The following is a 22,004-nucleotide window of genomic DNA, read 5'->3' on the forward strand; positions in this document are numbered from 1 at the left end:
GTCCAGCACAATGGTTCTGTTGACTTGAGGGTAGAATCAGGCAGAGGGAGGCTTGTCTCATTTCTGTTCGAATTCTCTGCACACCCCCTGGCCAAATGGCACCTCCCTGCTGGTCTCAGAACATTACACTATGATAACAGAGAAACTCCTACCACTGTCAACACAAGTCACTGTGGTAGCAGGGGGAGAGGGAGAAAGAAACACTGTATATGTGTTTCAGGGCAAATACAATCTGCAATTTAAGTACTGATACTATTTGACGCTCTGACACTCACAAACTCCCACTCACCCGCATGCAGCCCTACAAACACATGCCCCTACCTGGGCTCGAACCAGGGATCCTCCGCACACATCGTCAACAGTTACCGTCGAAGTATCGTTACACAAAAGCGGAGTCCTTGCAGAATAAGGGAAACAACGACTTCAAGGTCTCAGAGCGAGTGACGTCACCGATTGAAACACTTTTAGCGCGCATCCCGCTAACTAGCCATTTCACACCGGTTACACACACTCGCACAAACATTATGCACAGCAGGTGCACCCACTCTCATTATAGCCAGGTCATCATTCGTTTACTCATTCATGGTGAAAGGAGAGCCTTGCCTATTAAAAGGAGAGCCTTACCTATTAAGGTTATGCAGATATCTAGCTACATTATGAATCATCTTAGCCTGAGTTACTGAGCTGAAAGCTAATTACAGACATCAAGGACAGCATGATTGTCCATAGCTTGCCAGTGCAACCCACAATAACCTTATATAATTTAACTATTAACTGTTTTGGTGCCTGCATCTCTGCATTTAAGAGTGAGTATTGAGCTTTAGAATCTGCATTCCCAGTATGTTACGTTAGACCTGTGATTAGCAGTGATGTGCAGTTGAGGTGCAAAAAGGGAATGAAACAGTAGTTTTGCTTCCCCCTGGTGTCCATGCACTAACACAGCAACCCACCAAAGCACCTGGGTCGTATTCACTAGAAACCAAACATGAGCAGGGTGGGTGAAATGCCAAAGGGGAATTGCTCACTAACAAGGATATAAACAAATGTGTGCACTACATTTGAGAGAAATAAGCTTTTTGTGCGTATGGAACATTTCTGTGATCTTTTATTTCAGCTCATGAAACCAACACTGTACATGTCGCATTTATATTTTTTGTTCAGTATAGTTACCTCACACATCTGTGTACTACAGTCATTATTTTCATTCTGTGTTGAAGGTCTTATGAATAAGACCGGTGATAGAAATATGCATGTAGTGCAATGGCTTGCTGCAGGAATTGTCCTTGTCTAGGAGGGTTTCTCTGGTAAATTATGATGAGAACCATTAGCATTCTCTGGTAAGTTATGATGAGAACCATTAGCATTCTCTGGTAAGTTATGATGAGAACCATTAGCATTCTCTGGTAAGTTATGATGAGAACCATTAGCATTCTCTGGTAAGTTATGATGAGAACCATTAGCATTCTCTGGTAAGTTATGATGAGAACCATTAGCATTCTCTGAGGGGGTTTTCATACTTGGTCCCTTCCAGACAATTTGTTTTTTTCTGCTACATTTTTTGTGCAGTGTGATTGTGTGAACAATCCATAAGAACTCAGACCACCAAAAAATGAGCCCCGAAGCGAACTGAACTTAGACCATCGCGAGAGGTGGACTGAGTTCGGTTCGCATGAATTCCACGGTCCGGTTCCCATTTTTAGGGCAATGTGAACACAAAGATCCCCAGATTCGCTTGTCATTATTCCCGAACCACACAGTAGACTACTGCAACACCGTGTTCACTGCAATTGCCCCTCACATTGGTGCCACAAATTAGATAAAATGGTGATGTGCAGATTTGCGGGGGAAAAACATGTGCTGTTTAAGGATATTGATTAGCAAGGATGCACAGAAATGCCAAAATATGAGTGGAGTTTTTAGCTCAAATATTATTTTGCAATATGTGATCTATAGGCTAAGATAGCTTCATGCGCTGTTTATTTCGACCATGGGGTTTGGATAGTGTGAGAAGACTGCAACATAATTTGGTAAAAATCACAACATAAGGCACAAAATCGATTCTAGCTCTTAAAGGGGCGGTAGCCTACAATGGGTGTAAAAGGGAAAAGGGGGATACCTAGTCAGTTGTCCAACTGAATGTATTCAACTGAAATGTGTCTTCCGCATTTAACCCAGCCCCTCTGAATCAGAGAGGTGCGGGGGGCTGCCTTAATCGAAATCCACGTCCTCGGCGCCCGGGCAACAGTTCTATTACAGCATTATTTAATCTGCAGTTATTCTGTTACCAATAATATTTATATGTTAATCTTCTGATTACAATTATGTCTCATTTTTAACTAAATGCAATCTATTAGCTTCCTAAATGTAAGTAGGTATATGGTATATATTGTTGTTCAATAACACATTCTGACTGAATGGCTTGTCCTGCACCCACAGTGCATTGAATGAATGTTGGGGAAAGATATTGGTTCCTTTCTAAACATAGCAATGTGAATGCAAAGAGGACTCTGACAACAACATAGGTGAAGTGAACTGGCAAAAAAGTTGAGTCCTCATTCAAAGGCAAGGGCAATGTGAATACAAAGAGAACTGAGATCTTTTGCTTCTTCTTTTTTTACCCCAGAGTTCACTTTAAAGAGGACTGAGATCAGTTATTTTAAAGAAGACTATATGTGAAAACACCCTGAGAGGGATGTGTCAGCCAGGCTTCACTGGCTCCCCTTGTCCAGGTATTCTAGGTTGGGTGCGTCCAGCCTCTGTTCCTGATCCCTGTTCTTAGTGAACTCCTTCAGTAGGTCCATGATTTCACCTGCGTACACATCAGGTACAGGCTGGGCCTCTGTTGAGAGGAGGGAACGACAACACACATTCAGTTAACTTCAACTGACATTTCATATAGAATGGGCAAATTGGCTCATCATAATGCTAAGAAAGTCAAGCAGATCAGCTTGAAAATAATAACTATTTCTAAACAACAGTATAACTAACTGTATTATATGGCTTTGCTTGCCCTGGTGTAGATCAGAGTGGATAATCACAGTTGATAAGATAATATGAAGCTGAACCACTCTCCTCACCTGTTGCCCAGTAGTAGATGTCCCAGTCGTTGCTAGGCTCGTTGATCAGTCTGTCATACTGTCTTAACTGGGGCTTGTTCATTGTATTAAGATATTGTTTGGCAAACAGGCTGAAAGGGTAAAGACAATTTGATTGGTATGTGCAAGTGTATGGTTTTGAGATGTGTCCAAGACTCAGATACACATATTGTAAGTTGCACACTATAATTAAATCATGCCTCTGCCACTGACCACAAATATGCTGCCTGACCTTAAACCTGATGGTTTATAAATTCCTTATATCTCTATTGTGGGCTCTATCATAGTATGAGCTTTGCTCATGATTAAATAGAAGACTAAAATCAATACTAAAATATATATATATATACCTTTGTCTGTACATTATTCCTTGAAGCTATTTTATCGCCCCCAGAAACTTCCTTTTACTCTCTGTTCTAGACGTTCTAGACGACCAATTCTCATAGCTTTTAGCCGTACCCTTATCCTACTCCTCCTCTGTTCCTCTGGTGATGTAGAGGTGAATCCAGGCCCTGCAGTACCTAGCTCCACTCCTATTCCCCAGGCGCTCTCTTTTGATGACTTCTGTAACATGGCCCCGTGTGGCTCAGTTGGTAGAGCATGGCGCTTGCAACGCCAGGGTTGTGTTTTTAAATTAGAAAAAATAAATTTAAAAAAGTATGAATGTATGTACTTGTAAGTCGCTCTGGATAAGAGCGTCTGCTAAATGACTTAAATGTAAAATGTAACCGTAATAGCCTTGGTTTCATGCATGTTAACATTAGAAGCCTCCTCCCTAAGTTTGTTTTGTTCACTGCTTTAGCACACTCTGCCAACCCAGATGTTTTAGCCGTGTCTGAATCCTGGTTTAGGAAGACCACCAAAAATTCTGACATTTTCATCCCTAACTACAAGATTTTCAGACAAGATAGAACGGCCAAAGGGGGCGGTGTTGCAATCTACTGCAAAGACTGCCTGCAGAGTTCTGTTTTACTATCCAGGTCTGTTCCCAAACAATTTGAACTTCTACTTTTAAAAATCCACCTCTCTAAAAACAAGTCTCTCACCGTTGCCGCCTGCTATAGACCACCCTCTGCCCCCAGCTGTGCTCTGGACACCATATGTGAACTGATTGCCCCCCATCTATCTTCAGAGCTCGTGCTGCTAGGCGACCTAAATTGGAACATGCTTAACACCCCAGCCATCCTACAATCTAAGCTTGATGCCCTCAATCTCACACAAATTATCAACGAACCTACCAGGTACCACCCCAAATCCGTAAACACGGGTACCCTCATAGATATCATCCTAACCAACTTGCCCTCCAAATACACCTCTGCTGTTTTCAACCAAGATCTCAGCGATCACTGCCTCATTGCCTGCATCCGTAATGGGTCAGCGGTCAAACGACCACCCCTCATCACTGTCAAACGCTCCCTGAAACACTTCAGCGAGCAGGCCTTTCTAATCGACCTGGCCGAGGTATCCTGGAAGGATATTGATCTCATCCCGTCAGTAGAGGATGCCTGGATATTTTTTTTAAATGCCTTCCTCACCATCTTGAATAAGCATGCCCCATTCAAGAAATTTAGAACCAGGAACAGATATAGCCCTTGGTTCTCTCCTGACCTGACTGCCCTTAACCAACAGAAAAACATCCTATGGCGTTCTGCATTAGCATCGAACAGCCCCCGTGATATGCAACTTTTCAGGGAAGCTAGAAACCAATATACACAGGCAGTTAGAAAAGCCAAAGCTAGCTTTTTCAAGCAGAAATTTGCTTCCTGCAACACAAACTCAAAAAAGTTCTGGGACACTGTAAAGTCCATGGAGAATAAGAACACCTCCTCCCAGCTTCCAACTGCACTGAAGATAGGAAACACTGTCACCACCGACAAATCCACTATAATTGAGAATTTCAATAAGCATTTTTCTACGGCTGGCCATGCTTTCCACCTGGCTACCCCTACCCCGGTCAACAGCACTGCCCTCCCCTCTGCTACTCGCCCACGCCTTCCCCATTTCTCTTTCTCCCAAATACAGTCAGCTGATGTTCTGAAAGAGCTGCAAAATCTGGACCCTTACAAATCAGCCGGGCTAGATAATCTGGACCCTTTCTTTCTAAAACTATCTGCTGAAATTGTTGCCACCCCTATTACTAGCCTTTTCAACCTCTCTTTCGTGTCGTCTGAGATTCCCAAAGATTGGAAAGCAGCTGCGGTTATCCCCCTCTTCAAAGGGGGGGACACTCTTGACCCAAACAGCTACAGACCTATATCTATCCTACCCTGCCTTTCTAAGGTCTTCGAAAGCCAAGTCAACAAACAGATTACCGACCATTTCGAATCCCACCATACCTTCTCCGCTATGCAATCTGGTTTCAGAGCTGGTCATGGGTGCACCTCAGCCACGCTCAAGGTCATAAACGATATCTTAACCACCATCGATAGGAAACAATACTGTGCAGCCGTATTCATTGACCTGGCCAAGGCTTTTGACTCTGTCAATCACCACATCCTCATCGGCAGACTCGACAGCCTTGGTTTCTCTAATGATTGCCTCGCCTGGTTCACCAACTACTTCTCTGATCGAGTTCAGTGTGTCAAATCGGAGGGTCTGTTGTCCGGACCTCTGGCAGTCTCTATGGGGGTGCCACAGGGTTCAATTCTTGGACCGACTCTCTTCTCTGTATACATCAATGATGTCGCTCTTGCTGCTGGTGAGTCTCTGATCCACCTCTACGCAGACGACACTATTCTGTATACTTCTGGCCCTTCTTTTGACACTGTGTTAACAACCCTCCAGGCGAGCTTCAATGCCATACAACTCTCCTTCCGTGGCCTGCAACTGCTCTTAAATACAAGTAAAACTAAATGCATGCTCTTCAACCGATCGCTGCCTGCACCTGCCCGCCTGTCCAGCATCACTACTCTGGACGGCTCTGACTTAGAATATGTGGACAACTACAAATACCTAGGTGTCTGGTTAGACTGTAAACTCTCCTTCCAGACTCACATCAAACATCTCCAATCCAAAGTTAAATCTAGAATTGGCTTCCTATTCCGCAACAAAGCATCCTTCACTCATGCTGCCAAACATACCCTTGTAAAACTGACCATCCTACCAATCCTCGACTTCGGTGATGTCATTTACAAAATAGCCTCCAAAACCCTACTCAATAAATTGGATGCAGTCTATCACAGTGCCATCCGTTTTGTCACCAAAGCCCCATATACTACCCACCACTGCGACCTGTACACTCTCGTTGGCTGGCCCTCGCTTCATACTCGTCGCCAAACCCACTGGCTCCAGGTCATCTACAAGACCCTGCTAGGTAAAGTCCCCCCTTATCGCAGCTCGCTGGTCACCATAGCAGCACCTACCTGTAGCACGCGCTCCAGCAGGTATATCTCTCTGGTCACCCCCAAAACCAATTCTTCCTTTGGCCGCCTCTCCTTCCAGTTCTCTGCTGCCAATGACTGGAACGAACTACAAAAATCTCTGAAACTGGAAACACTTATCTCCCTCACTAGCTTTAAGCACCAGCTGTCAGAGCAGCTCATAGATTACTGCACCTGTACATAGCCCATCTATAATTTAGCCCAAACAACTACCTCTTTACCTACTGTATTTATTTATTTATTTTGCTCCTTTGCACCCCATTATTTCTATCTCTACTTTGCACTTTCTTCCACTGCAAACCAACCATTCCAGTGTTTTTTTACTTGCTATATTGTATTTACTTCACCACCATGGCCTTTTTTATATTTTTATTTATTTATATATATATATTTTGTTTGCCTTCACCTCCCTTGCTCACATTGTATATAGACTTATTTTTCACTGTATTATGTATGTTTGTTTTACTCCATGTGTAACTATGTGTTGTATGTGTCGAACTGCTTTGCTTTATCTTGGCCAGGTCGCAATTGTAAATGAGAACGTGTTCTCAATTTGCCTACCTGGTTAAATAAAGGTGAAAAAAAAATATAAAAAAAAAATATATATATAGTATGATCAGTGGTCCACTCACCTGAGCAATATGCAATTCTCTAGCATGCCCCTCTTTCGGCTTTGGAAGAGCAGGCGCCGTCTCTTGATGTCCATGGTCTCGCCATCCTTCTCTGTCCAGGGGGGCAGGGGGTTCTCAATTAGGTCACCCCTAGAGTCATCAGGTGCCTCTCCTTTGTAACCCCGTGTAGTTATTAGTTCTGCTACAGCTGGTCTCCATGACGCCTGGCATACCCCACTTACCAGCTGGACAAGATAAACAACATCATTACAAACAACTGGACTGACTGTACACAACAACATAATTTTACCTAGCTAGCTACCACTATGCATTACCTTTATTTAACCAGGTAGGCTAGTTGAGAACAAGTTCTCATTTACAACTGCGACCTGGCCAAGATAAAGCATAGCAGTGTGAACAGACAACAACAGAGTTACACATGGAGTAAACAATAAACAAGTCAATAACACAGTAGGGAGAAAAAAATGAGTCTATATACATTGTGTGCAAAAGGCATGAGGAGGTAGGCAATAAATAGGCCATAGGAGCGAATAATTACAATTTAGCAGATTAACACTGGAGTGATAAATCAGATGATCATGTGCAAGTAGAGATACTGGTGTGCAAAAGAGCAGAAAAGTAAATAAATAAAAACAGTAAGGGGATGAGGTAGGTAAATTGGGTGGGCTGTTTACAGATGGACTATGTACAGCTGCAGCGATCGGTTAGCTGCTCAGATAGCAGATGTTTAAAGTCGGTGAGGGAAATAAAAGTCTCCAACTTCAGCGATTTTTGCAATTCGTTCCAGTCACAGGCAGCAGAGAACTGGAAGGAAAGGCGGCCAAATGAGGTGTTGGCTTTTGGGATGATCAGTGAGATATACCTGCTGGAGCGCGTGCTACGGGTGGGTGTTGTTATCGTGACCAGTGAACTGAGATAAGGCGGCGCTTTACCTAGCATGGACTTATAGATGACCTGGAGCCAGTGGGTCTGGCGACGAATATGTAGCGAGGGCCAGCCGACTAGAGCATACAGGTCGCAGTGGTATAAGGTGTTTTAGTAACAAAACGGATGGCACTATGATAAACTGCATCTAGTTTGCTGAGTAGAGTATTGGAAGCTATTTTGTAGATGACATCGCCGAAGTCGAGGATCGGTAGGAGTCAGTTTTACTAGGGTAAGTTTGGCGGCGTGAGTGAAGGAGGCTTTGTTTGCGAAATAGAAAGCCGATTCTTGATTTGATTTTGGATTGGAGATGTTTAATATGAGTCTGGAAGGAGAGTTTACAGTCTAGCCAGACACCTAGGTATTTATAGATGTCCACATATTCTAGGTCGGAACCGTCCAGGGTGGTGATGCTAGTCGGGCGGGCGCAGGCAGCGAACGGTTGAAAAGCATGCATTTGGTTTTACTAGCGTTTAAGAGCAGTTGGAGGCCACGGAAGGAGTGTTGTATGGCATTGAAGCTCGTTTGGAGGTTAGATAGCACAGTGTCCAAGGAAGGGCCAGAAGTATACAGAATGGTGTCGTCTGCGTAGAGGTGGATCAGGGAATCGCCCGCAGCAAGAGCAACATCATTGATATATACAGAGAAAAGAGTCGGCCCGAGAATTGAACCCTGTGGTACCCCCATAGAGACTGCCAGAGGACCGGACAACATGCCCTCCGATTTGACACACTGAACTCTGTCTGCAAAGTAGTTGGTGAACCAGGCAAGGCAGTCATCAGAAAAACTGAGGCTACTGAGTCTGCCGATAAGAATATGGTGATTGACAGAGTCGAAAGCCTTGGCCAGGTCGATGAAGACGGCTGCACAGTACTGTCTTTTATCGATGGCGGTTATGATATCGTTTAGTACCTTGAGCGTGGCTGAGGTGCACCCGTGACCGGCTCGGAAACCGGATTGCACAGCGGAGAAGGTACGGTGGGACTCGAGATGGTCAGTGATCTGTTTATTAACTTGGCTTTCGAAGACCTTAGATAGGCAGGGCAGGATGGATATAGGTCTGTAACAGTTTGGGTCCAGGGTGTCTCCCCCTTTGAAGACAGCTAACTCCCATTAGCTACAAAACATGAGGTTGGTTGCACAAGTGTACATTCATATCCTACACAACTTCACCATTCATTTGAAAAGAGAGAGCAGAAAATTACTTTCAAACTCAGTAGTCAACTAGGTTTATGGGCTAACTTTAGTTAGCTTCAGTCAGAATAGACAGCATTTCTAGCCAGCTAGCTTGCCAGTCTTGACATTAGTTATCTAGCTAGCAAACGTTAGCTACTACATTCAATCGACTGTCCTAACAAGTTTCAATGTCACATGCCCAAGTACAGTGGAATACCTTTCTTGCAAACCAACAATGCAATAATCAAAAACAATGTGGCTAAAACTATAAGAAAAAAAACACGACAAATAAGAAATATGAAGAACACAGTAAGTAAACATACTATACCAGGTCGCAGTTGTAAATGAGAACTTGTTCTCAACTAGCTTACCTGGTTAAATAAAGGTGAAATAAAAAAAATAGAAAAAAATAACTATATACCGGGTCAGTTCCAATACCATATTTACAATGTGCAGAGAAGCCGGAGTGATGGAGGTAGATATGTATAGGGGTAAACTGACAAGGCATCAGAAGCAGCAGATTGTATGTGAGTGTGCGTGTAGTCAGTATAAATGTATGTGCATATTATGTGTGAATGAGCAGATGATGGTGTGTGTAGGCCCATGTGCGTGTGAAGAGACAGTACAAACATTTTTTTTTTTTAATACAACGTAAATGAGGATACAAGGTTAATTCAAATAGTCAGTGTAGTTTAACGTTTATATTCCAAATACTACTCACTCTTTTAGCAACGAAAGCAGACAGCATTGTGTCTTTCTTATTTGTGACTGCTGAATCCTGATGTGACTGTTCTTGTTGACTCGAGAGCAGCCGGTGTCCCAAAATTCACAAGTCCCTGCTAGCCAAAGACAGTCACATAATAACAGGGGGACACAGCAGGAAATGTCCGCTCCAGCTTGGGGAAATAATTGGCGCCATATTGGTAAGGGAAATTATTACTTCTTCCAAATGGTTCTTGAAATGCATGTTAAACAATAATAGGTGTATCAACATGTCTCATATTTACATTATATATTCACGCATGTAACAACATATATTATTTAGCTGATAGCTAAATAATTTTTACGGAACCTCGTAATATCATGCCTGTTTTACACGGGAGATATTTGAGATGCACTCCTCGATTCCGCTTCTGTTCTGATGTAGCAGCAACAAGCTAGCTGAGTGTTTACCTGAATGTTATCCGTTTTTGCATGTAGACATCCATAACAATTATATCACATTTTGAAAGTATAATATTTGTTGACTTTTTAATCCGGGTTGGTAATTTATTTGTTTGCCTCTGGTATTCCGTCCACGCCAACTTCCCTGCAATGGGAGGGAATGCGAGGTGATGCTAGCTAGCCATTTCGCTACCTCGCTAGTTTTTTAAAACAATATTGAGGCGCTAACTGGGTAACGTTAGCCGGCCGGACTAGCTACATCAATAAAACATAGACGCACGGAAAGGTGCAAAATATGCACCTTTAGTTATTTCCTTGCGTTTATTGCCAAGTGTCGATTGCTGAGAGAAAACATTGCTAACGTAGCCAGAGGCTGCACTGCCAACCCAGGACTCGGGATGGCGGCTAAAGCCGCCGATGGTGGTGGTACAACTGATCTCATAGACATCTACGACGAGAAGTTCAGTCAAAACAACGGGGAGGTGAGACAGGCCGAAAGAGATTATGAAAAGAGCTGTAGTTGTGAGAAGCTGAAAGTGAATGCAGAATATTCTTGAAGTGGGAACTAAAATAACTTGTTGGATGAGGTTTTATTTTAGCATGACCAGCATGTCAACATCTTACATTAATTAATGTAAAAAATCATACTATTCAATTTCTTATCCTTGATATCAACAATACAAATGTGGAGGTTATTGTAGTTTGTCTGATTTTTCAGGGATGGTCATTGTGAGTGATAGACATAATCCCTCAATGCCTAGTTTATCTTCTGTCCTTTTTCTCTCTCTATAGGATGGAGATTTTGCAACGACAGCAGAGGCAAGTGATCTTTATGATGATGTGCTCACTGGCTCTGTGAGCCGGGAAAGGAAATTCTCAGAAGATGCTATCCCTCTCAGCAAGAACCAGCCAACGAAAGAGGAGAGCAAACCAGCAATACTGTACACTTACAGTGGGGTGTGGAACAAGAGACTGGCTGTATATGTGGGCAACTTCTCCTGGGTGAGTCTCCCACCACCAACATTACCTTCAATCCAGTTTGCTAATCTATTAGCCTATGTTCTGTAATGAGATACAGCCACCTAGGCCTATTACCTTTCTGTCCCTATCCTTAATTTTTACTCATCTTCTCCCTCTTTCTCTCCTTTGTACTCCTTTACCTCTCTCCTCAGTGGACCTCTGACAAAGACCTTATTAACGTGGCTCGCACCTTGGGTGTGAAGGACATTGTGGAGATCAAATTTGCTGAGAACAGAGCTAATGGCCAGTCCAGAGGGTGAGAGTTAGGCCTATCCACTGGGCATCATTCTAATCTAATGTGATCTATTTCTTCACTGTTTATTAACTGGGTGTTTTGTCATTTCATGACTGGGTCTGGCCATGGTGTTCTAGGGAGACCTGGAGACAGACACCTATTGAGTCAAATTAGTCTTCAAATAAATATGATGCTCCAGTAGCTAAGCTAAATACAGATCTTACAGATGACTACCAACGTTTTATTATTTATGATCCAGAGCCAAAGTGTTGTCTCCAGACCCTGAAGAACTGGACAAGGCTGCTCTGGTGGTCTACTGATGGCTAGTCGATTATGTTGTGAAGGCCTTTCAAAGCTCTGGAATAGCCTTTCTATCCAGCTGGTAACAAAGTATACTAGCTGATATTTGTCTTTTATCTCTATAGATACGCTGAGGTAGTGGTGGCCACAGAAGAGTCATTGCAGAGGTTGCTGGAGACTTTGCCAAATTGTCATGTTAATGGAGAAAAGGTGGACTGCCGCTTTGCCACACGCCAGAATCTTGCCGTGTTTGAAGCCCAGGCTAATAAACGTAAGCACACATCTACTTACAGCAAATAAATAGGTACTCAAGTCTTTCTCGGAAGCGATATCCAATGCTGCCATAGAAACAAAATCAAACTGTCCCTCCTCCTTTTCCATAGGTGTCCCCCAGCGCTCTAACTCAAAGGAGTCGTCAGATACTGGGGATAAAATCACCTCCGTCTCCCCTCCTGTGCTCAACCAGAACCACTCCACTGTCCCTCACACTATCCACCCCCAACACATTCACAACAAACCTCCTCCTCTGTCAGTCCCATACTTTAGGCTGCCGCCTCCTCTTTTCCCTCACCTTCCCCCACACATTCCCCCTCCCCCCATGCCACATCTTTTCCCTCCACCACCTCTACGTCTCCCCAGCCATCCTCCTCCCTCCCTGCATCTCAACCCTGCCTTCTTTCCTCCAGCACAACATGACAACTACAGTCAACAACACAACACATCGTACAACCAGCACAAGTGAGCTCATCCACTGTACTTTATATTATGGAATGATTTTGTATTAATTGGTAAACATGTCTATCACAAGTTGTATGGATATGTATGTATGATGATGATGATCAGTATGGGAGTGTCTCTTTCTCTAGCAGCAGGGACAGTGAAGCGCCCACACCCCAAATGCCAGAGGGAGAGTTTGATGAGCTGATGAACAGAAACAGAGCAATCGCCAGCAGCGCCATCACCAAGGCTGTGTCTGGAGCTACTGCTGGTTAGACTCTCACTGAAAAATGCCTACAGTAGACACTCAAATACAGATTCATGATGATAAATCTAGACTAGAGACCCAAAGACATTGACATGTGCAGTACACAATGCAGATCATGGTCATCTTAAATCCTGCCGTTGTAATAAACTCTGTAACCTCGTCTCATGTAGGAGACATGCCCCTGGCCATTGAGACGCTTTTGACTGCCATTGCTGTCATCAAGCAGTCAAGAGTGTATGGGGACGAGCGCTGTCGAGCGCTGGTCACCTCTCTGAAAGACTGCCTCTTCTCCATCGAGAGCAAGTCTTATGGCTCCAGGTCAGTGCTGGAAAAATAGTTTGGGCCTCTCATGGACAGTTCTTTCATCACAAATGGATATTGTAATGTGGCCTCACTCCTAACTTGTTCTCTTTGTAGGAAAAGACACCGTTCCCGTGACAGAGAACACCGTTCCCGAGATAGGGAACGAGACAGGGAAAGAGAACGGGACAGAGGCAGAGGAAGGGAAGAAAGGGAAGAGTCCTACAGCCAGGAATGGGAGGCTGCAGGAATGTCCCGCCGGCACCGAGAACGCTCCCTAAGTGGGGAGAGAGATGGGAGAGACCGGGAGCGTGTTCGGGAACGAGATAGACATAGGGAGCACCGCGAGCGGCACCGCTAGGTAAGCTCCCTGACCCTGTCTTATCTCCAACACATCTCCCCTCTAATTCTGTAATCTACAGACTACCACCACCTCTAATTGCCAAGCACCTGTTTTTTCAGTCAACCGTTTTGTATTTACACACTCCAGACAGAACTTTTGTCTTTTTTTCCCCAGGCGGTCTTTGTCCCTGTCAGGCTGAGTAGGAGGGGAGGCAGGACTTTATTTCTGCACCAAGCTGCTTAAGTCTGGGATAATGGATGAACTGATGGTGAGACAAAATGAATGTCCATAGCCCCCCGTTCACATTTCCCAGGTACTCTGCAGCCACCAAGCATTTTACCTTATCATAATCTTCTGATCTCAGCCATCACCAACCCCCTCTTTCTCAGTGTTACTGTCTTTGTAATTTTATTTTTTTATTATAAATTGACAGTTTCAGGGTCGTGGCTGCAACTTTTGTTGTTTGCCACACCGGCATGCACAAAGCAGAGGTACATTTTTTTATATGTTGAACTGTGCAGTGTTTTTTCCTCTTCCCCCTTCTTTTGTATCCAATTTGAACTGATTAAAAAAGGCTGTTAAAATGAGTTGGAACAAGTGTGTTTATTGGAAAAAGGGATTGTTACAAGAGGACCAGGTAGTTTTCATTGCCTGACCCATGCTGCTTAAAGGGGTTGGCCTCCTGACTTGTTTATTTACACAATAATGTGAATTGCATGGCAAGTGTCTGTATCCAACAACAAAAACATGTACAATTCAATCAAGGTGTGAAAATAGTCTCTTGAGGATGTCAATCCATCAGGGTGCACTGCCTCACTGGCTGTCAGCCAGGGCTTGTCCATAAATAAGCCAGATGATTCTTGTAGTTGTTGTATCCATCATTTCTCCAGGGGTGCGTAATTCAGCAACTTCTCAATGAGGTCTACATGGGCCAGCAGCATCCTCCGACAGCAATACCTCTTCAGACCAAGAGCATCAAGGGCATCACTGCCAACCAAACAAAAGGGAGCAGACAGGAGAGTTTGTGTTTATCAGGAGTAGCCTATGTAGCTATTAAAAATATCAGATGAAATAAATGAACAGTACAATATATTTTGAGAAAGGGATTAATCTTAGGGAAATACAATGTAAACAATGACCACAACAAACAGGTGTCTCTCACCCTTCAGTGTATTCAGCTTGAAGGAGGCCAAGGTACGCCTCCCATTTATTACCAACGATTTTCCCACAGGTGAAGCACCGGACCGGGATAATCATTTTGATTTCTTTCGACTGAGGCTCTGAAAAGAAATTAGAACAGAGCAACAGAATTACGAAAAATGTATGCACTCTGCTGTAAATTGCTCTGATTAAGAGCGTCTTCTAAATGACAAATAAAAAATGTAGTTAATGTTAAGCTAGCCAGCCAAAGGCAGAATTGTGGCTTGAAGAAAAGGGTAGCTATTCAATGATAAATGCATAACTGAACGAAACCGCATAGCCTATCAATTTTGTAGATAACTTGACAGCTATGGTTTACTGACGCTCAGTCTTAGCGTGGACATGTAAACAGGCGTGCTAGCTAACGTTACACAGTACTTGCTAGCGCACACATTTTCAAACCCGTTGCATATAGCTAGCTAGTTAACCAAAAAGTGTTAGCATAAAACAGCCATGTTTACCAATGTGTTTTATATCATGGCTAAATAGAGACTCAAACAATAAAGTAGTTATCGACTCACTGTAAAATAGATGTAACGCAGTAACCCTTGCAAACAGACAAGAGAGCACACAGGAAGAAAATGTAGCTAACGCGCGTCGCTCCTCCCTCAATACTGGGGCATGTTCAGGGGCTGCAACGTTACAGGGGGTTCTAGAAAGGTTTGATCGAATTGAATGCGCTGCGTCTCATTCATAGCTCCATTTACCTTAACATATTGATGTTTTCATGGTACACATTCGATTTTCCGAAGATATTTGGCTCTGTTAAGAATATGACTCCCCCCTCAGTTTTCTATTTTGGACTAGTCCGATACTAGATTCACATGAGTCACATCTGGAACTGGTTACTGTATCTCTTTGAGAACTTTTTAAACAGCACGGTGTTTAGAAACCCTATTGGCCAGCATGGTAACATTTAAAAGCCCCTGGATATATCCTATTTCTTCTTTATGGCTTCTACAATTTGTCTCCTTTTCATGACTGCTAACATGTGAATGGTGGACATTATACAGCCAGTCAGTCCTGTTCATATCAGTGATGATGGAGGAAAGGAAACAATGAAAGGAGTGCATCATCCTCAACACAATGAACCCTAGCTAATTCTATTGGTGGAGAGTGTAGGACACAAAATATTCACAGCTATCAAAGAGATCCTTGAGTCTATGCAAGCTGGTTCATTGCCTTTAATAAAGGTCAGGTCAAGTTACAAGACAACCATTTGGATTTACACAAGGAGCTTTGGGGTCAGGGGAGGGAGTGTGCAAGAGGGAAAATATGTTATATAGGGAGCTGGGATATCAAGAAAATATAGGTTTAATCATCGTCATCTGGTTCTCATTCTCCATTTACAATAGTATTACCCATCAACATTTCACCATCATTACCATTATTTTAATATCATACAGAACATGTGCTAAAATGTGGAGTCCTACTGGAATTATTGCATTTATACGCTCTTTGAGACCAAGGAAAATAACTGATAGATTTTATTTAGTACTCTGTGATGTGATGACTAGGCTATTTGAACATGTATCTGCAGAATATATGTCTGTTCTGTTGGTGTGCTGGAGGTATTGATATTGCATCATGGTACGCTACATGCCAGTGTTCAAGCAAGATGTTTGATTGGGTGTTGAAAATCTCCTAGGCCTCTGATTTAAAAAAAAAAAAAAAAAAAAATGTTTGTTATCAAAAATAGGAGAGCTTCTCTGTAATTAATAGGGAAACAAAAGAGGAAATCTCAGTTGATCTACTAAATAAATCCAGCTATTTCTCTACTCCCATCAATAATGCATGCTTTCTACTTGGATTCTAGGTTTATCAAACTATCAAAAAATATTAATGTATTACAAAATAAACCATAATGCATGTATTATCATCATTTCATCATACTTTCAAGGCTTTCCTGGAGGTTGGAGATGGATGTAATATATTTGTGTATATGCTGATTTGGTGAGCATGACTGGCCAAGCTACTACATACATTGGTACACCACATATTGCATGTAGAATATTTTCATTCTGAATCGAAATTCATACATACAATGTACAGTACTATTACAGTAGCTGCACAGTCTCTCGCACTATCACTCTAACATGTATGGTCTTTAAATAAATAGAGGCTACACTATTTCTCCAGAGAAATTGTAGTAAGCAAGCCGTTAATACATTTGACAAATGGACACACCAAGGGATTACAGTGTTAACACACAGGGTTAAAATATAATATTTTGGGCAATTTAGTGTATATGTATATACTTTTGGTTTATACTCAATTTGTGTCACCAGGGCCATAAACACAGGCAGCCAGGCATAACTTTGACTATAATCTCACTGTTCATATTGATTTGGGAGAAGGGGCAATTTGACTATGAATTGTTCTTACCTCAGCATCAGTTGAGACTGAAATGGAAGTCTATCACATACAATTATTTAAGTGACTTCATCTGTCACACTATCTGCCATTGTTGACATCACTTACACACAGCCTTCTCTAAACCACCTTCCCCTGAATTGATATAACGATTTATCTCCTGGTCTAAAACCGTTATTCAAAAGGGTTCACAGCTAATCTGCTGGGACCAGGTATTTACAGTAAACGCAATACGAGCATAGAAATAGCACATACTAGGCACCAGGGTTAGGTTCAATTCCATTCAGAAATTAAACAAAATTTAAATTTCAAATGTTCTATATTGAAAAGGATTCAAGAGAATTGGAATTTCAGTGTACTTCCTGAATTGACTGGAATTTAAATGAAATTGACCACAAACCTGTGTGGCACTCACAATAGTATGTTTAATATACTTCATACTTCACTTCATATGACCTTTTTCAAATCAAACAATATAAAGTTACTGTATTTCTACTTCTAACTTATGTATTAGTAGACCCAGAAACATCAAAATATTTATCAGTGCATACTGGATAAATAGGGTATTCAAGTACTGTATATATGTGTGTGTCCAGTGTAACTGTTGGAGTGCATTTGTATGGTGATTAAAACCCTGTAGACCTATAAGTAGGTACAGTTAGAGGGGTGGAGCAAATTCATGCGTGAGTATACTAGCAGGGGCCCATAAATGTATTACTTCAATGTTCACTGATGTTTATATTCACTACAAGAAAGGTCAGACTGAATTAAACTTAAGAAGCACAGTGGCTCCCCATAACCCCATCTCTACCAGCTGCATGATAGTCTATGAACCAATCAGCAAGTGACTCGTTAACCCATCGACCAATAGGTTTTGATGATGAGTGGTGGTGGTTAATTTCTTCGTGCCAACAACAGTGCCCCCAACAGGATGGCACCAGCAGCGATGATGGCACCACCAATGAGGAAGGGCTTCAGGCTTTCCAGGGAGTCTGTACTGGCCTCTGCTGCCTCCTCGCCCTCTGGTGCCCCCTCTGGTTCAGCTGATCCATCCTCCACTTGAGGCTCTTCCACAGGGGCCGCTGGGGGTGGAGACTCTACTTGAGTGGGGTCAACCTTTTTAGGGGGAGCTGCCTCCTTCTTCTCCGTCTTCTCTGCTTTAGAGGATGCCTTGGGCGCTGGTGCCCCGCTCTTAGCCTTGGCTTCCATAGGATCCAGAAACAGAGGTGGGGTTGGTCAGGAGTGTCTTTCAGGTCAGCACTGCTTTACTGATGGAAAACAGCAAACAGAGGCAGACAGATAATCACACAGATTAGACTCTGTTATCTGCTCTACTGTCCCCTGGTGTTATTATACCGACAAGGAGCATCAACATACACAGGAAGTATTATACACCTCCTTATTCACTGCAGAATGAAGCAAAAGCCTCATGTCAGTAGGGCCATCATGTGACCTTCACAGACAAGATGACATAAACAGAACCATATTGTCCCTGCTATATACATTATCTGGTTTGTTTATTACATCTGTAGAACAAACTTCCAGTGGGTGGAAGCAACACTTTAAGTCCAACATCCTGTCAAGAGCAATCTCATGGGAAAGTTAACTGCACGTCTTGTAACAGACAGAGTAATCATGCTGCTGCAGCTGGTAAAAAAAAGAGCCTATTTGACAAAGGTACAGAGGTGCATGCATGTCTTCTGCGCTCCCCACACTGTCTGACACAAGTGTTAATCCAGTCTCAGCATGCAATAAATATTGTCTCTGTATATTTATTTATTTATCTCCCTCTCTCTCTGTCTATCTCTAAAATAGCATGAGTCATACAGTATGTACTGTTAATGGAGGTCAAGATGGAGGAAAGCAGACAGGAATAAGGAGAGGAGAGAATAATAACACATAGTGGGGATACAGAATTATCCAAAGGCAGGAAAATAAGAGAGAGAGGAATTAAAGAAAAAACAGAGAGATACTATAATGGATGCAGCTGAGGATGCTCGATGCTTGCATAGGATATGAAGATAGGAGCTGCACAGGCCGTGATAATCCCATAGACCAAAATACTGAAATTGCATGAAGGGGAGGAGGTAGAAATCTGGGAGTACATACCCTCAGGCTATTCTGTTCTCCTCTCCAACAGCTCTGTAACAATGTCCGGAAGGACGGAGAGATGGAATTTCTGCTCAAAGGCTGTCAGAAGGAAATCAGTAATGTCCTCAAGACAGAGAGCGAGAGTAAGTAAAGAGATGGAGGGCACAGTGAAAACAGAGGGAGGTAAAGGAGAAGGACTGGGATGTACCATCTGGGCTGCAAACAGTGGGGGTGTCCGTATCTTTAGACTGCATTGTGTCTTGGGTCAATTTACTGTATCTCTCTCTGCCTAGCCCTAGAGCTTAGGATGTATTTTTTTAAATAAATTCTTGTGAAATTCTTGTAGAAGCCTACTATAATAATTATAACAATAGTGATTAAATTGTATATACTGTATAAATATATAATACAAGTCAAAGATTTGCATACCCAATGTGTGTCATCATGCTGCCTCACAATGTGTGTGTTTCTGAGTCATTGTCACATTTGTAAAGGGGCAAATATGCTTGTTGTTTCAAATTTTATCTCAAGTGTGTTCAGTCCATGGCTTCAGTTGAGTACTTTCTTGCATCACTGTCCCTGATTGTATCTAAATAAAATATCTCCCTGTGATGCTAAGGGGATGACATCATTCAAATAATACAGCCGTAGTTCAGTCAAATACTACTGTATGCCTACATTGTCATTTTTGTCATTTAGCAGACGCTCTTATCCAGAGTGACTTACAGAGTAATTAGGGCTAACTGCTTTGCTCAAGGGCACATCAACATATTTTTCATCTAGTCTGCTCTGGGATTCAAACCAGCAAACTTTTGGTTATTGGCCCACAACGCTTAACCGCTAGGATACCTGCCTACCATTGTATTCTACTGACAATTCTACTGTGATTATTGAGCTGTCTGATTGAGCTGTCTGTCAGCTATAGCCCTCATCTATTCCAGTATGATTATTTGTATCCCCCCATCAATTACATATGAGATTTAAAAAATAATTAATAAAATATTCAAACTCCCCATTAGATGTTTTCTGGGCCTGGCTGCTTTTGTCTTGTTTTTGACAATTAAATTATAACATTTACACCTTTTCTCACCACTGTAGTAATGCATTAAGGTGGTTACCTCCATGTACTACTAATAGTAATATATGGGAGGAAGCAGGATATTGCAGGATGACTTATAGTAGGAGGAACATCCTGGCAGATGCCTATAGCAACATTTCTGCATTCCTAAAACACAGCAGTAATGTATGGCATTAACAAGCATGGCCAGCAGGGCTCAGTCAATACTCAAATAAATGTCAATGCAATGCCAATGCCAACAGTCAGGTTTTGTGCCTATGTGCCTGTGCCTTGTAGCCTATACTGTAAGATGGGCTGAAGATTGTGTGTTATATACAACAATAAACTTAAATTTCTGAAAATAAGTATCAATTTGGGATATCAAGTAGGACTATTGTCAACAATGTCAACATTACTAAGAATGAATATTTCAGACAGCTTATTTCTATTTTTGGGTGATGCCTGCCAGTCTGCCTTGGACAGATAACCCAAAGCTCTTGGAGTCGCAGCAGACTGATGGCTGTAGGGTAGCCTTCTCGAGTTGTGTAGGCTAATAGTGTTTGCCTATTTATGGCAAATGCATTTGGCTAACTATGTGCCTGTAATATTATTTGTTTTGCTGATGTTTTAAAGAAAATGTGGTCAACCCATATTTTGCATTTAGAGCCAGTCTGAGCGCAGGGCACACCTATTTAATAAAGTCTAGCTCAGGAAATGACGCGAGTCCACGCCCAAACTCTATAGTTGGAGATTCCTCGATATTCACAAACCACCAGTCGTGCATTTCACAGTATGCCAGCGATTTATACAGTGCCTACAATCGCCGAAGCCTGCGAGAACGACGCAAATCCAACTGGCTCTATTGTAGGGTGATGGATGACGTAAAGTTCCTACGTAAATGGCGCAGTGGTGATTCGGTTTTTGATCCGCAGCTGCGGAATAGGGAATGGGAATAGAAACGACGTATCTTTTCAGGGGTAAAAATTGGTCTGAAGCCTGGTATTACAACAACCAATTTATCGGGACCCGCTACTTTAGTAGCCCGATTGGGATCGGGAGTTGTCCAGTTGGTTGTCACATATGATACACACAATATAAAAACATTGTGTGGCGATTTATTTATTAAACTTCACTGTATGTCAGTGAGAAACATTGTATGGATGAACCTCCCGGCACTCATACATGGCGTGAAGAGACATCGGGCAGCGGATATTCTACATATCGACGACGTGTTGCAATTTATCGAAGAATCAAGACCTTGAATACCAAGGCAGAGTAAATGGAGCGTGTGTCTGCACGGTTTTGACTCTAGGTTACGGTATGATCCAGCTGCGAATCTTATCTGATTGCCTGGCCCGGATTCCTGTGGAACCTTTCACTTGAAGTACAGTGGCTGGATTCATAGGGAGGTACGTGTGTGTTCTGCCAGCCACGGTTCAGCGCAATATTGTCGCTGCGGTATTTTACAGGGTTTATCCCTGGCAGAGTACTGTTCCAGGTCCGCGTTGAGGTGAGCTCGAGGTGGACACGCGTAGGATGGGAGAACGAACAGAACCGATGCAGTGGGTCTTGGCAAGGCATCGTCACAATACAGGTGAGAAAGAAGCCCAACGGCCGATCAATGTAATGTAATGGGCTGGGGAGGGGTGTCATACAGTGACGGCTTGGATTTCTTATCTATTTAGACAATAGCCTTTTCTAAAATATCAACTGGGGCAGCAATATTACT

The 22,004-nt window shown here is 42.7% G+C and overlaps 3 protein-coding genes and 1 long non-coding RNA gene across 6 annotated transcripts; 1 reads left to right on the forward strand and 3 right to left on the reverse strand.

Moving 5' to 3' along the window:
• Nucleotides 1-1,073: 1,073 nt before the first annotated feature.
• LOC120024940 (succinate dehydrogenase assembly factor 2, mitochondrial-like) lies at nucleotides 1,074-10,083 on the reverse strand. The gene is made up of 4 exons (XM_038969314.1): nucleotides 9,929-10,083; nucleotides 7,108-7,331; nucleotides 3,078-3,187; nucleotides 1,074-2,839 (listed from the first exon to the last, which is right to left on the reverse strand). The coding sequence occupies exons 1-4, from the start codon at nucleotides 9,953-9,955 to the stop codon at nucleotides 2,709-2,711; spliced, it is 492 nt and encodes a 163-aa protein (XP_038825242.1). The 5' UTR covers nucleotides 9,956-10,083; the 3' UTR covers nucleotides 1,074-2,708.
• A 235-nt stretch (nucleotides 10,084-10,318) lies between these two features.
• LOC120025143 (cleavage and polyadenylation specificity factor subunit 7-like) lies at nucleotides 10,319-14,141 on the forward strand. Of its 2 annotated transcripts, none has more exons than XM_038969586.1 (9): nucleotides 10,319-10,853; nucleotides 11,164-11,373; nucleotides 11,544-11,647; nucleotides 12,052-12,197; nucleotides 12,310-12,664; nucleotides 12,793-12,914; nucleotides 13,082-13,229; nucleotides 13,329-13,572; nucleotides 13,729-14,141. In XM_038969586.1, the coding sequence occupies exons 1-8, from the start codon at nucleotides 10,770-10,772 to the stop codon at nucleotides 13,570-13,572; spliced, it is 1,413 nt and encodes a 470-aa protein (XP_038825514.1). In that variant the 5' UTR covers nucleotides 10,319-10,769; the 3' UTR covers nucleotides 13,729-14,141. The 2 variants fall into 2 exon arrangements, with proteins under 2 accessions (XP_038825514.1, XP_038825516.1); XM_038969588.1 differs by having other exon boundaries at nucleotides 12,796-12,914.
• On the reverse strand, nucleotides 14,139-15,355 carry LOC120025144 (DNA-directed RNA polymerases I, II, and III subunit RPABC5). Of its 2 annotated transcripts, none has more exons than XM_038969590.1 (3): nucleotides 15,276-15,355; nucleotides 14,717-14,826; nucleotides 14,139-14,541 (listed from the first exon to the last, which is right to left on the reverse strand). In XM_038969590.1, exons 2-3 carry the CDS (start codon nucleotides 14,809-14,811, stop codon nucleotides 14,433-14,435), a joined length of 204 nt encoding a protein of 67 aa, XP_038825518.1. In that variant the 5' UTR covers nucleotides 14,812-14,826; nucleotides 15,276-15,355; the 3' UTR covers nucleotides 14,139-14,432. The 2 variants fall into 2 exon arrangements, with proteins under 2 accessions (XP_038825518.1, XP_038825517.1); XM_038969589.1 differs by having other exon boundaries at nucleotides 14,717-14,834; nucleotides 15,276-15,353.
• Nucleotides 15,356-15,925: 570 nt separating this feature from the next.
• LOC120025285 lies at nucleotides 15,926-19,374 on the reverse strand. The gene is made up of 2 exons (XR_005472981.1): nucleotides 19,237-19,374; nucleotides 15,926-18,395 (listed from the first exon to the last, which is right to left on the reverse strand). It is a non-coding gene; the product is annotated as an uncharacterized LOC120025285 (long non-coding RNA).
• Nucleotides 19,375-22,004: the final 2,630 nt, after the last annotated feature.

Source organism: Salvelinus namaycush, chromosome 30, assembly GCF_016432855.1.
Source record: "Salvelinus namaycush isolate Seneca chromosome 30, SaNama_1.0, whole genome shotgun sequence".
NCBI classification, from domain to species: domain Eukaryota; kingdom Metazoa; phylum Chordata; class Actinopteri; order Salmoniformes; family Salmonidae; genus Salvelinus; species Salvelinus namaycush.

Bases quoted from the DNA above. Each gene is read 5' to 3' on its own strand.
- LOC120025143 (XM_038969586.1), top strand. From the start codon at position 10,770: ATGGCGGCTAAAGCCGCCGATGGTGGTGGTACAACTGATCTCATAGAC. The intron at 11,374-11,543 runs GTGAGTCTCCCA...CTCTCTCCTCAG, and splicing joins ATGTGGGCAACTTCTCCTGG to TGGACCTCTGACAAAGACCT. The intron at 12,198-12,309 runs GTAAGCACACAT...CCTTTTCCATAG, and splicing joins TGAAGCCCAGGCTAATAAAC to GTGTCCCCCAGCGCTCTAAC.
- LOC120025144 (XM_038969590.1), bottom strand. From the start codon at position 14,811: ATGATTATCCCGGTCCGGTGCTTCACCTGTGGGAAAATCGTTGGTAAT. The intron at 14,542-14,716 runs GTGAGAGACACC...TTTGGTTGGCAG, and splicing joins CAAGCTGAATACACTGAAGG to TGATGCCCTTGATGCTCTTG.
- LOC120024940 (XM_038969314.1), bottom strand. From the start codon at position 9,955: ATGCTGTCTGCTTTCGTTGCTAAAAGA. The intron at 3,188-7,107 runs GTGAGTGGACCA...TTACCCTTTCAG, and splicing joins GAGAATTGCATATTGCTCAG to CCTGTTTGCCAAACAATATC. The intron at 2,840-3,077 runs GTGAGGAGAGTG...TCCTCTCAACAG, and splicing joins CATCTACTACTGGGCAACAG to AGGCCCAGCCTGTACCTGAT.